The sequence below is a fragment of the Talpa occidentalis genome, unplaced genomic scaffold (assembly GCF_014898055.3).
Source record: "Talpa occidentalis isolate TD23 unplaced genomic scaffold, MPIMG_talOcc4v2.1 talOcc4.9, whole genome shotgun sequence".
Lineage (NCBI taxonomy): Eukaryota > Metazoa > Chordata > Mammalia > Eulipotyphla > Talpidae > Talpa > Talpa occidentalis.
The window spans coordinates 34,478,973-34,491,305 of NW_023605305.1; the positions used below are offsets into that span (position 1 = coordinate 34,478,973).

The 12,333-nt window shown below is 48.8% G+C and overlaps 2 protein-coding genes across 4 annotated transcripts in view; one reads left to right on the forward strand and one right to left on the reverse strand.

The window, feature by feature from the left end:
* Positions 1–10,080, forward strand: part of LEXM (lymphocyte expansion molecule) — a 29,687-nt gene extending 19,607 nt beyond the window's left edge. Inside the window, exons 10-11 of one of the 3 annotated variants that reach the window (XR_008550148.1) lie at positions 8,334–8,434; positions 9,877–9,902. Coding sequence is in view for 1 of the 3 variants with exons in the window: in XM_037498202.2 (XP_037354099.1) it covers positions 9,877–10,000 (124 nt within the window). In the remaining 2 variants the exon portion in view is untranslated. Of the gene's footprint in view, positions 1–8,333; positions 8,435–9,876 lie in introns of those variants that run through there. The other 2 variants (XR_005122786.2, XM_037498202.2) reach the window with 2 other exon arrangements.
* The window catches only part of DHCR24 (24-dehydrocholesterol reductase), a 29,365-nt gene continuing 17,590 nt past the window's right edge, over positions 559–12,333 (reverse strand). The window contains exons 7-9 of the mRNA XM_037498201.2: positions 5,797–5,994; positions 5,268–5,446; positions 559–3,934 (exon numbers count right to left, since the gene is read on the reverse strand). Of these exons, the coding sequence (XP_037354098.1) occupies positions 3,781–3,934; positions 5,268–5,446; positions 5,797–5,994 (531 nt within the window). The 3' untranslated portion in view covers positions 559–3,780. The remainder of the gene's footprint in view (positions 3,935–5,267; positions 5,447–5,796; positions 5,995–12,333) is intronic.

Sequence of the window (12,333 nt, forward strand, 5' to 3'; positions counted from 1 at the left end):
GAGTACGCTCCACCCCGGATGCTTCTGGAAGTTTGGCAGGGCCTCATGCTGAGAAGGGACTGCTGAACCCCTGGTGAAGTGCAATCATCGGAACAATCAGCTCCACCTCTGGAGTTAGGCACCCCAGTCTAGCTCAAAGGTGGGTCTTGGGGTGTGTGTGTGTGTGTGGCCACAATGTCCTTAGCGTCTTCCCTCACTGTTTCTGTCAGTGAGAGATGGGACAAGAGGGGTCTGTTGTTTCTAGAGAAAGGGGATTGGGACACCAGAGCCTCAGCCACAAAACTCACAATATCAACATTGCTTCAGACACTCTTCAAAGGGAAAGCAGGTACTTGTCCACTCTTGTCAAAGTGCCTATTCTGGAAGAAGTAAAGCTGTCTTTATTCACAGACGTTGCGTCTATGCAAAAAAAAACCCTCAGAAATTCAGACTGAGGATTCTGGCAACCTGCATCCTCAAAAAAAGCTGATATGCCAAATGAGGCACAAACTAGAATGCTGAAGTCAGTTTTAGGAAATACGATCAATATATTCAAATTAAAAAAAGGATATATTGAAATCAACTATTTTAATATACTGGCAATACACAGTCAAAAACCTTAAAAGCATCCAAATTATGAAACAAGTAAAAATTTGGCAAATGATGTATGAAATCTGTACATAGGAAACTACAAAATATCATTGAGGGAAATTAAAGACCTAAATAAAGGGAGAGAGAGATCCCCCAAATTGATCTAGAGTGTCAATGTAATAACAATCAAGATCCCAGTAATTTTTTTAGTCGATAGGTTGATCCTAAAAGTTATATGAAAATATAAAACATCTTTGAAAATGAGGAATAAAACTTGAGGATGAACACTATCTTATCCCAGTGTGGAACTGCTGTCCAGACAGACCTGTAGATGAAAGGAAGAGACTAGAGAATCGAGACACAGAGACTCCACACCTAGGTGGGCAACTCACTTCCAGCCAAGGTGCAAACAGTCTTGTTTAAACAAATGATGCTGGAACTACTAAATGTCAATATGCCAACAACAAAACAAAAAACTGCAATCAGACTTGCATCACATAAAAAAATTAACTCAAAGTGAATCATAAACCTAAATATAAAACCTAAACCATATCCTTCTAGAAGACCACACAGGAGAAAACCTTTGTGTTCAGCAGTGATTTCTCAGACACTATTACACCTGGGGATTCCATTAACACCTATACCAGAGCACACCTTGGCAGTGATAGAAATCCCCAAATGGGGTCACCCACAGCCCTGGTAAACTTGTCCCTCCCCATGGTGTCTTTCAGCCCTTGTTCATGGGAGGGAGCCTGACTTGAGCCCAGTTCACACTGTCTCTCCCTTTATTTAGGTCCCCAGAACAAGAAATGACAAAGGCTACCTTCCAACTCACACTTTTATTTTTACAGAAGCAGCAGTCATACAGTCATGGGGGCATGAAGTATTCTGAATGGTCATAGGCGCAAAGTCTGCAGCTCCAGGAGCCTACTGGGGTGGGAGTGGGGGTGAACTCATGGCCTTCTCCTTGGTCCCCTGATCAAGGAAAAAACTAAAAACCACATACCATACATTGCCACACCCATGGCCACCCCCTCCCTTTCCTTAATATCCAACTATATTATGTATCCTTCCAGCCAAAGACACCGACTACAATTCTGATTTTACAGAAAACCTTCACACAGCCAAGAAACTTGGGGCTCTGGAGGGGACAGGCCTATCCTCCTACTTTCACACACACCACTTACCCTCCCACCCCCGCAACCTGGGTGCCAAGTTTAACTCCACCTGAGACCACCACCTGGATGGACAACGATGGACTTGCCCCAAAGAAAAAGCTGGTAACTCACTCACCAGTCATGCTTGGAAGACTGCCTCTTTCCAGGCGAGGTATTACTTGCACAAAACATTAACCTGGGGGCAGTGTGACCCCAAGACCTTCCCTTCTAAGTCCCAGGTTGCAGGGGCTGTAGAGGGCAGGATTTTGGTTTGCAGGACTAAGGACGACAGAGGATGCTGCATCTCTGGCCACAGTCTCAGTGGCTCAGGGATGGAAGCCCCACGGGAAATGACAGAGCTTTAACTTTGGGGTACCCTAGCCCAGGCCTAACCGTTCCTCTACAGCAAGTAGAATCATTAGTTTAACACTGAGCAGGGAGCGCATGGGCCCATTAGGAGAACTAATGCCAGAATTCACGTGCTTCCATACAAGCAAGAGATGAGGTTACTTATTTTTTTCATATGCCTCCTCCAGAGGTCAAGTGAGTAAAGGTGGTTCCTCTGCCTTCTGAGTGCAGTGCGCATGCCAGGCACTCACAGGACCATGCTAACTAACACTCTGCAGTGTGCCAAGCCTGGGAGACAATCGACTGGCCCACGGCGGCACAGCCCGCTGACAACAGAGCAGGGACTGAACCCCGTCTCCTGATGCCTGGTGTGGGGCACACACTCAGGATGTCACTGTCTGGCACAACTTAATTTCAACTTCCCTCAGGTGACACAATTCTCTCTCTGATTCTGGGCAGTTCTTAAGATGGAGTTGCATAAACAAGCAAGCTTTCATAGATGGGGAAGGACTAGGGAGGTTCCTGTCCCTCTGGGACAGAAACGGAGCTAATGTTTCTCTGAGCTTAGGATTTATAAGGCACTGAAATTAACTACAGCTGGGGGTGGGGGAGGAAGAAAGAAAAAAGTGTGTGGGGGGGTGAGTGGTTGGACAAAATCAAGCTGAAGCTCTTCCAGCCCCACAGTGAGAATCCTCACGAAACATAACAATGGTGGCCTCCATTTTCTGCTTGGTGTGCACTGGCTCCTGCTCCCCCGCAGCAGAGTAGCACCCCCACCGTGACTTAAGTGGGCTCTGAGGACAAGAGGGTTGGAGAACCAAGAAGGAGCGCAGGTCTTCCAGACCCAAATCAGAGCAGAAACGATGCACCCCACCTGGGTAGAGGGCCTGGGGAGTAGGGGTGGGGCAGGATTCAACCCTGAAACGTCTTTTTCAGGGCCACAGCCCCCTCTGAAGGGACCTGGGTGATATCTGGGCATGGGAGGTGGACCTACAAGCCTGAGCGCAAAGGAGGAAGGGGCAGGACATCCCCAGGGGTGGCAGAGTGTACTTTGGAATCAGACCCGGCTTTGGCATAGCACTTCTTGGCCCCTCTGCCCAGCTGCTGCCCTCCTGAGACCCCAGACCTCACTGAGACCCCAGACCTCATTCCTCCTTCCCGCGAGAGCTCCTCTGGTGGACTGAAGTGATGGCAGTGCAACTCCAGGGCATCCCCTTCATCATTCCGGCCCAACCTGAGTGCCAGGAACCTGACATGGAGCCTTTCTGGCTCAGTGGCTGAATGCAAGCACTTGGGTCAGATGCAAGGCTGAGCGGAAGCACTCGTCATAACTGTCATTTATTCACCACCTCTAAGGTGGCAGGTGCTTAATTCAGATAAGGGCAACCTGTAGGCAGGTACTGTTGCCCCCTTTCAACAGATGAAGAGCCGGGCTCAGAAGGGTTGAGTGATTTGCCCAGGGTCACACAGCTTATGAGTGGCTGAATTAGGAAATGGAACACCAAATCCCACGTCCTCTCCACTCCACTGGGCTGCCTCAGGATGCCAGGGGCAAGCTGTTGGGGCTGTCTGGGTGGGATGTCTGGAGGGGCTTCTTTCAGAAAGTGTGGATCTGGGAGAGCAGCCAAGCTTGAGTGGCAGGAAGAGGCCTCCAGGGTCAGCATCTGTCCGTCCACTCATCTGTCTCTTTGCGGGCGGATCCAGCTCAGTGCCTGGCGGCCTTGCAGATCTTGTCGTACACCTCGGGGAAGGCGTCCTGGCAGCCGAGCTGCTTGCGCAGCTTGTGGTACAGGGAGCCGTCAAACATCTCCCAGAACTCCTCCCGGTTCATGTAGCAGTCAGCATACAGCATCTGGAAACTGTGGGGCAGAGACAGGCGTGAGACTGTGGGGAGGTGGCATCAGGGGGGCAGGGAGGGTGATGGAGTGACATAAGCCCTGTTGTCCTGAATGCGCAGCTGCTTTGTAGTTCAGGAAGAACTTTTGGAGGGTTTCTCTTGTTTAAAAGCCCCTGATGATCTAGAGGCTGTAGAGTGCAGGAACTGTTATCCCCATTTTGCAGAGGGAAAACTGAGGCTCAGGCCACTAAGTGGCATAGCAGTGGAGCAGAGCAATAGCACTCACACTGCTGGGTTTCTCCCCAGTGCTTGGAGTACCCCTAGGTCACCTCCCTGCCAGGGGTCCCTGCTGCTCTCTCCTTATTTCCTCCTGCATAAACGCATATATTTAAAGTATGCATCTTGGTAATTTTGACATGTGCATACAACCTCGAAACCATCCCCCTGACCACAAACACCACAGCCACCTCCACCTCCACGTTCCCTCTTGCCCCTGTTATCACCACCCTCGGCCGGCCAAAGCAGATCTGCTTTTAATCACCATGGATTCCCTGGCATTATCTGGAAAATTTATAGAAATGGAATCACATGGTACTCTTTTAATCAGCGTAATCCTTTTGGGATTTTGTCCATGTTGCTGACATCAGTGGTGTTTTCTTTTTTTTTTTTTTTTTAAACATTTTTTATTTTTTATTTTATTTATAGAGGCATGTTTTTATTTGTTTGTTTGTTTGTTTTGTTTATACATGCACTGGGTACAGTCAGAAGCGCGGGAGAGTGAGAGAATTCACCAGAGCCAGAGCAGGGAGCAGAGCAGGCAGAAGGACCGAAGTACACTGCTGAGGGGAGCAGCGGGCGGCAGGAGAGGTCTGCGCACCATGCGGGACCCTCCTCCGGTGGCCGGGGAGCAGCCGGGGATCGAACCGGCACCGCAGAGGCCGCGGGCAGCTTCGCAACCCAGCGCTGAACCGCTGCACCACCGGGGAGGCCCATCAGTGGTGTTTTCTGCGCAGTGCTCTGTCCTGGGCCTCTGTGTGGCTTTTGTAGCTGTGAATCCCTGCCCCCCTCAGCTTTGCTCTTCCAACCTGGCGCAGTGGCCCCTGAAGTAACCAAAGCCTTGCCTAGTGTGTGCCCTGACAGGGGGCTGTGGGGGGTTCACAGGGATGCAGGAAGGGGGCAAGAAGTCCTTTAAGTCTAGGTCCTTACCCTTTACCTTGAGCTTTCTGAATTATAGTACGGCCAGAGTCCCTGCATGACCAGTCTTGCTCTCAGCCCATAGCTGGCTGCTTGGTATAGGGCATATAGGGCCTTTCCCTGCACTACCACCCTCTGCCTGCAGCAGCAACCCCACTCACCCATGCACACTCCGGACGAACTTCTCCAACTGCCTCATGCAGGATCTGGCCTCAAAGTGTTTGACACGCGGCTCCCCATAGGCCCCGATGTCCACATAGAGCTCCGCCTCATCCCCCTTCGGGTGCACCAGGCCCGGCTGGCTGGGCAGGATGAATGGGCACAACCAGATGGGGTAGACCTGGGGGGACCAGTAAGGAGAATGTTGGCGCTTTGTCTCCAATATGTGACAGGCATATGCACCCTTTGCCCCCCACAAAGGGAGGTTCTACAACTTCTTCCAGGGACCCCTCTTTCTAGCTGCTCATACCTTCACCCTCATCCCCCCAAGCCCTGGCTGAGAGTACCCCAATCTAGAGAAGAATACAGCCCAAGCAGCTCAGTGTGCTCAGTACCAGGGCCATGGCTGAGGGAGGGGCAGTTTATAGTTGGGAAAGCAGCAGTCCAGAGGGCAGGAGAGCCCAAGGTCAGCCACGTGGCTTGGGAGGAACCCCATGGACACTATGAGGCGCCCTGGCCAGCCCCACTCACGTGGATGTCGTTTTGGAAGGTATGCAGGGCCTGTGGCAGGCACTTCATGGGCACCAGCATGTCCTGGACCACGTGGTGCTGCTCATACAGCTTGCGCAGTGTCTCTCCTTGGGTCAGCTTCAAGAGGGAGATCTTGGGGGGCACCATCCACCCGAAGAGGTAGCGGAAGATGGGATTGTTGCCGAAGGGGATGATATCCTGCAAGACGAAAGTTGGCAATGTAGAGAAGGGACTGACAAGTGCTGAGCGTATCCACGTGCCAGGAGCCAGGTCCTCGCCCAGGGCCCAGCGTAAGAACAACAGGCACACACCTATTTGGAGGGGTGTAGTAGTACCCAGGACTTTACCCAGTTGGATCTGGGCTTGGGTGTCAGCTCTGGCATTTAGCCACTGTGATGACCCTGGGCTAGTTACTTCACTTCTCTGAGCTCAGTTTCCTTATCTATAAAATGACAAGATACCAGATGGAAGGCACTCAGTGCAGTGCCTGGAGCAAAACGAGAAGGGAGATGTAATTGCAGTTCTGGTTGCTGAGGTCTGTGCTGGCACACAGAAGGCATTCCAAAATATCTGAGAAACAAATGCTGTTGAAGGAGAAGGATACCCAGAGAGATTGAGCAAGTTCCATAAGGTCACATGCCAGGGACAGGTCTTACTGGGATGGGTGAGGTCTGCCTCCATTCCTGGAACCCCTTATTTAAAATGTCACTGCTTGTGTTTTGGTTGGTCTGCCTGTTCTGTTTCCCACTCTGTCTCTGGTGAGTCCTCTCACCCCCTGCATCTCTGGCCTGTATGCATGAATGGATAAATTAAAAAAATAAAATATCACTGCTCCCCATCCCCTCACACACAACAGCAAATTCTTGTCCACCTCTAAAGGCCAAGCTTGATGACAATGCCTAAGTCTAGACAGACTGGCCACTTCCTGTTCCCATGCCCTGCACAGTGCCAGCCCTCCTGCCTCTCCCAACCCCGGCTCTGGCAATCCTCCCCTGCAGAGCTGTCTTTTCTCTTCCATGTCTCCAGCCACAAAAGAGCAAGCTGTCTGGTTGATACCACATACCCTGCCTCCTCTTACATGCAGTCCCCTTAGACTAGCTGCTGGGAACGAGGGCCGGCTAAGAGGCCAGGTGAAGGCAGGTGGGTTAAGGAGAGCTCTTGCTTCTGTCTCACTTGCACCCTGGTACTGCTGGGAAGGTGACATGGAAGGAGACACACGGAAGAGAGACAGGCAGACACTTCAGAAAGACATGGGCGGAGACACGTGGGGAGCTTGACAGTGGCAGCCATTATCTTTATGCCATAATTACTTTTGTCCCAGCTTTCTGGAACTTGCTTCAGAACATCTTTCTGATGGTTCCCTACAAGGTGTCTTAGACTTGTGGCAAGCTTTTGGTCCTCGCTTCAGGCCCACCCTGTTTGGCTAGGTATTTACCCATGAGGGGATGGGTAATCTGGAATTAGAGTGCATACAGTTTCATTGGGAAGCTATTATCCTTTCTTGTCTTCTTGCTCTATGCTCGCTAATTCTATTTAAGTTCTTTCACACTTAATGTCTGATTTGCCTTTGTGCGCATGGATAGCCAGACCTCTTCAGAGCGTGCAAGTTTGGGGGTCCCCGGGTGCCACTTCATTTAGCACTGCTGCTTTCTGATGATACCCTCTGCGCCCCACCAGTTCCTCCATGGCTCCCACTAGCTGGCAACCCTGTTCACCCCTGACAGTGAAGACTCAGCTCCCTGCTCACCATCTTCCTGGCCATTGCCAGTGCTCACCTGATAGCCCAGTCTCACAGCTCCTGGGCCCTTGAGGCCAAGGACACTCCATCCATCAATGACCAGGGACCTACCAAGTCAAGTACCAGGTTCTTTGCTGGGCACCGGGGATACCAAGATAACCGAGGCAGCTACAGGACGAGTGTGAGGAAGTGGGGACAAAGAGATGCAGAGGCAGCCCATCAGACCAGGGCTGGGTGGCTTCCCAGAGAAACCACTATCTTAACATTGAAGGCAGGTGACTCTTCCCCTTTACTCGCCTGGAATCCCCTCCTCAGGAGGGAGGGACCTCTCTGCTCTTTTCTCTGTAAGGGCCCAGCACACAGCATGGCTTTTATTGTTTCTTTGACTGTTTTTGGAAGTCACACATGTGCACAGCAGAAATCTCAACAGTACAAAGGTTAAGCCTCCTCTTTCTCAGCCCTGACCCCACTCCGTTCCTTCCCCAATCTGACCTCTTTCCCCTCCGAAAGGCACGACTGTTATAAATGATTTGTGGACACTTCTGGAGACATTTCTGGACACTTCTTGTTACGTGATGCATAACAAGCAGATGAACTTTAGTAGCATCTTGTGGCCTCCTGCATATCACAGCACTCAGTGCATCAGCACACAGAACCCTGAGCCTAACAATGTCCTGCAGGGATCCATGAACTATGGCCCCAGGACAAATCCAGCCCACACTCTAGATCTCTCAATAAAGTTTTATTAGCACAGCCATACCCACTCATTCACATACTTATTGTCTGTGGCTACTTTCAGGTTGGGAAGGAAGAGCAGCTCCTAGAGAGACCTCAAGGTCCACACAACCTCCATTCCTACTTGGTCCTTTGCAGAGAAGGTTTGCTGACTTCTGCTCTATTGTAAGGATGCACCATAATTCATTTTACATTAATAAATTTAGATTATTTAGATATTCCATTGAATATCCTTGATATGTCTTCATTCATTTATATGTACATCTAACTATAAATTTCTAAAGTGGAAACTCAGTGTGTGCAATTCTAATGGCCATGCCTTCAGGAGCTTGTACTATGTTATACTTGCCCAGACAAGGGAGCAGGGCGCAGTATCCCCTGGCCTTGCCAGCACTGCATGTGATCAGACTTCTGGATCTCTGTCATTCTGATAGGTGAGAAGTGAGGCTCCTCCAGTTTCCTTTCCCTGCTCTTTAATTCTGAGTGAGACTGCATCTTTTTTCTCACATTTAAAAGCCATTTGCGTGCCCTCCCCTGAACAAAACAGTCCTTTGCTAGTCAAAAATGCCAACCAGACCCACATATTCCCAAAGTCTCAACCTCAGAAAGTTCAAGTTTGTATCCTGCTCATCTGCCTTCCCACCTGACCTACCCCACAAGTCATTCTGCTGCCTCTGAGTGACCCAGGGTCCTGTGTCCCTGGCTTCCCTCCTGGCTCTTTCCCCTAAGCTGCTCTTGTGCTTTACTTGCGCCTAGTCTGTGACCAGCTCATCTGCTCTGCTGGGCTTCGTGACAGGTCAGAGCAACCCAGCCTGAGCCAGGACCCCCGGCCCCAGAGACAGGCCCCGTGACAACAGCATCCTACACAGCATGCCCAACCAGGGCCTGCCGGTCCTCTTATTGGTGTGATGTCACTGTATCGGCCAACTTCTTAGGCTGGCTGAAAGTGATGACGGACAGGGGAAGGGAAGACAGGGCTGTCCAGAGTCCCCATTCTTTTCTGCCCTTCATTATTCACCTGTAAGCCCCATGGAGTGCTGGCAGAATGTGCGAGTCAGCAAGAAATGAAACCTAAACAGGTGAATGAGTTTACTGCAGTGTTTCCAAGGGTCTTTTAAGAATGAACTACATATGCGTGAAAAGTTCAAATGCTCCCATATTTGTATTTAAAAGCAGGAACATTCATGATAGTCATTTAATTTTTTTATTTTTCCTTACTTAGAACAATATTAAATAGCAAATATTTCTTATAAGGGAGAGACCATGGAAGGAAGGAAAAATTTTACAATTTAGGACCTTCAAGTTTTTCTCCTGCTTTTTGCACTGGACCCTGCGAATTATCTGGTCCTGACCCCAAATATTGTTGATTGAGAGGGGGAAAGACCTGAACCAGCCAGACCTGGCCCGGTTGTGGTAGGAACGGACTGATCCTCTAGACAGCAACTTCCTAAGGGTTAAGCCCCAAGGCCTGGCACATTTGGCTTGCTGAAGGGCCCAGCTGGGCAGGGAGGAATCTGGGGGAGGGCTGCCAACAGGAAGATAAGGAGTTAACCTGGGAGAGAGGGGAAAAGACATACACTTGAAACTGCTTATCACTTTCTTTCTAGAAGTATCCTGGCTTCTGTACTTCTACTGCAATGGACACCTTGGCGCTCCTCCACTCAGATGCCGCCTCCAGGAAGGCACACAACCCCTCCTTGTGGGGGTGCTGGTTGCAGACCATCCAGCTAATACCTCTCCAGGGAGCTGCCCTGGGCTGAAGGCAGCTTTTGCTGTGACTGTGTAAAAGCTCAACTGCTCCCTCTATCTACCCTGCTTCCTCTGTCCCTCACAGCTGAGGCTTCAGAGAGTTCTCCAGAATAAACTTCCTGTGTGCAAATCTTAGCCTTAAAATATCCATCCTTGAAGATTCTTCTTTTAATTTCAAAAATTACAGGTCAGTGTTGAAAGCACAAGACCATAAGACAAACCTCACTTGATCCCTAAAGCTGTGATTTAAAATCTGTTCAGTCTTTCCTACTCTTTTTTCTCTTGAACTCCTACTGCTCTAAGTCACAGTGACCCTCTTGCAGCTAAGACCAGAGGTCCACTCTGGTCACTCAGCACACTGAAGTCACTCAGTAGCACTTGACACAACTGTTCATCTTCCTTCCTGACAGTGTCTTCCCTGGGTGTCTGGGGTGCCAGTTCTCCCAGGTTCTCTCCTGCCCTCTGACCCTTCTCTCCTAATCTGCAGGGTGGCCCAGGGCTTGGTTCAGGGACTTTTCTTCCCCATGCTGTCTCACTCATCTACTCCCACGGCTGCTGATGTCCACATGATGTGTGCTGCCACTGCTCAGCCCTGGAGAAGGGCTGCCTGCTCAGCGTCCCACCCAATGTCTGAAAGCCCTCTCAGACGATGTGTCCTGGACCAAACTTCCAATCTCCCTTCCAAGATCCCTCTTCCACATCACCCATCCCTCTTCCACATCATCCAATCACCCTGTTGCTTGGGCCCCAAAACTTGAAATCACACCATGGCTAATCTGTCTGGAAATTCTATTGTTTGGTTCAATCTTCACATTTACCTCCCAGATCTGACACTTCTTTCTACCTCCACTGCTACCTCCCTGGACAATAAAATCTTTCTTCTATTCTTCCAATCTTGTCCACCCTCCATACCCATACCCACCATCTATTCTCCAGAGTTCAGTGCTATTCTTTTAAAACAAAAATCAGGTCATTAACTTTTTTTGTGCAAAGCCCTCTCCTGACATTTATCATGCCCAGAATGTTAGACCCCAGCTCACACAATATATAAAACTTAATGAAAAATGGATCAACAACCTAAATATAGGCGCTAAAACCATAAAGTTCTTAGAAGAAAACATAGGACTAAATCTTCATGACCTTAAAACTTTGCTAATGGATTGTTAGAAATGACACTAAAGGCATAAGTAACAAAAGAAAAACATAGATAAGCCATACTTCATCAAAACTAAACATGTATGCACACTGAGGCTTTACTGGGGGAGTGAAAAGACAGTGTACAGAATGGGATAAAATATCTGCAAATCATGTATCTGGTAAGAGTCTAGAAAACTTATAACTCAACAACACACAAATAATCCAATTACAACTGTGCAAGGAGTAGACAGGTACTACTTCAAAAACCACACAAATGGCCAACATGCGCATAAAAGGATGCTCAACATCATTAGTCATTAGGGGAAATGCAAAATCATGATGAAATTCTACTTCACACCCATTAGGACAGCTATAATTAAAAAAATAATAAAACTAGCAAGTGTTGGTGAGAAAGTTGAGAAACTAGAACCTTATGCAATTGGTAGCAAGGTAAAATGGTTGTGCCATGGTGGAAAACAGCTTGACCATTTCTCACTAAGTTAGACATTGAGTGACCCTATGACCCAGAAATTCCATTGCTAAGCATATACCAAAAGAAAAGAAAGCTAGTACTCAAACAAATACTTGTACGTGAGTGTTCATAGCAGTGTGATTCAAAATACCAACAGGTGGAATCCACTCAAATGTCTGTCCACAGAGGAGGAGAAAAACAAAATGTGGTGTTTCCATACAGTGGAGTATTAGCCAGCTGTTAAAAAGGAAATGATGGACAGCCATGTGTTGCTTAGCAACAGGGATACAGCCTGAGAAACATGACTTCATCACTGTATGAATATCATAGTCCTACCTTATAAACTAGATAGTATAGTCAAATAAACACTAGGCTAATGGGATAGCCTCCTGGGACCATCCTCTGGTCCTTTGTTGATTAAATGTTATTGTGTGATGCATGCCTGTACTGACACAGTCTTCCATGGGGGTGGACCTTGAAAATATGATGCTCCATGAAAGAAACCAGATATAAAGGCCACATGTTGTATGTACCCACTGATATGACCTATCCAGAACAGGCGAATCCATAGAGATAGGGCTGGGGAAGGGGATGAGACAGAAGGGGTAAGGGGGAGTAACTGCTTAATGGGGAAGGAGTTTCCTTCTGGAGTGATAACAGTGTTTGGAACTAGACAGACGCGAACATACTAAATACCACTGACATG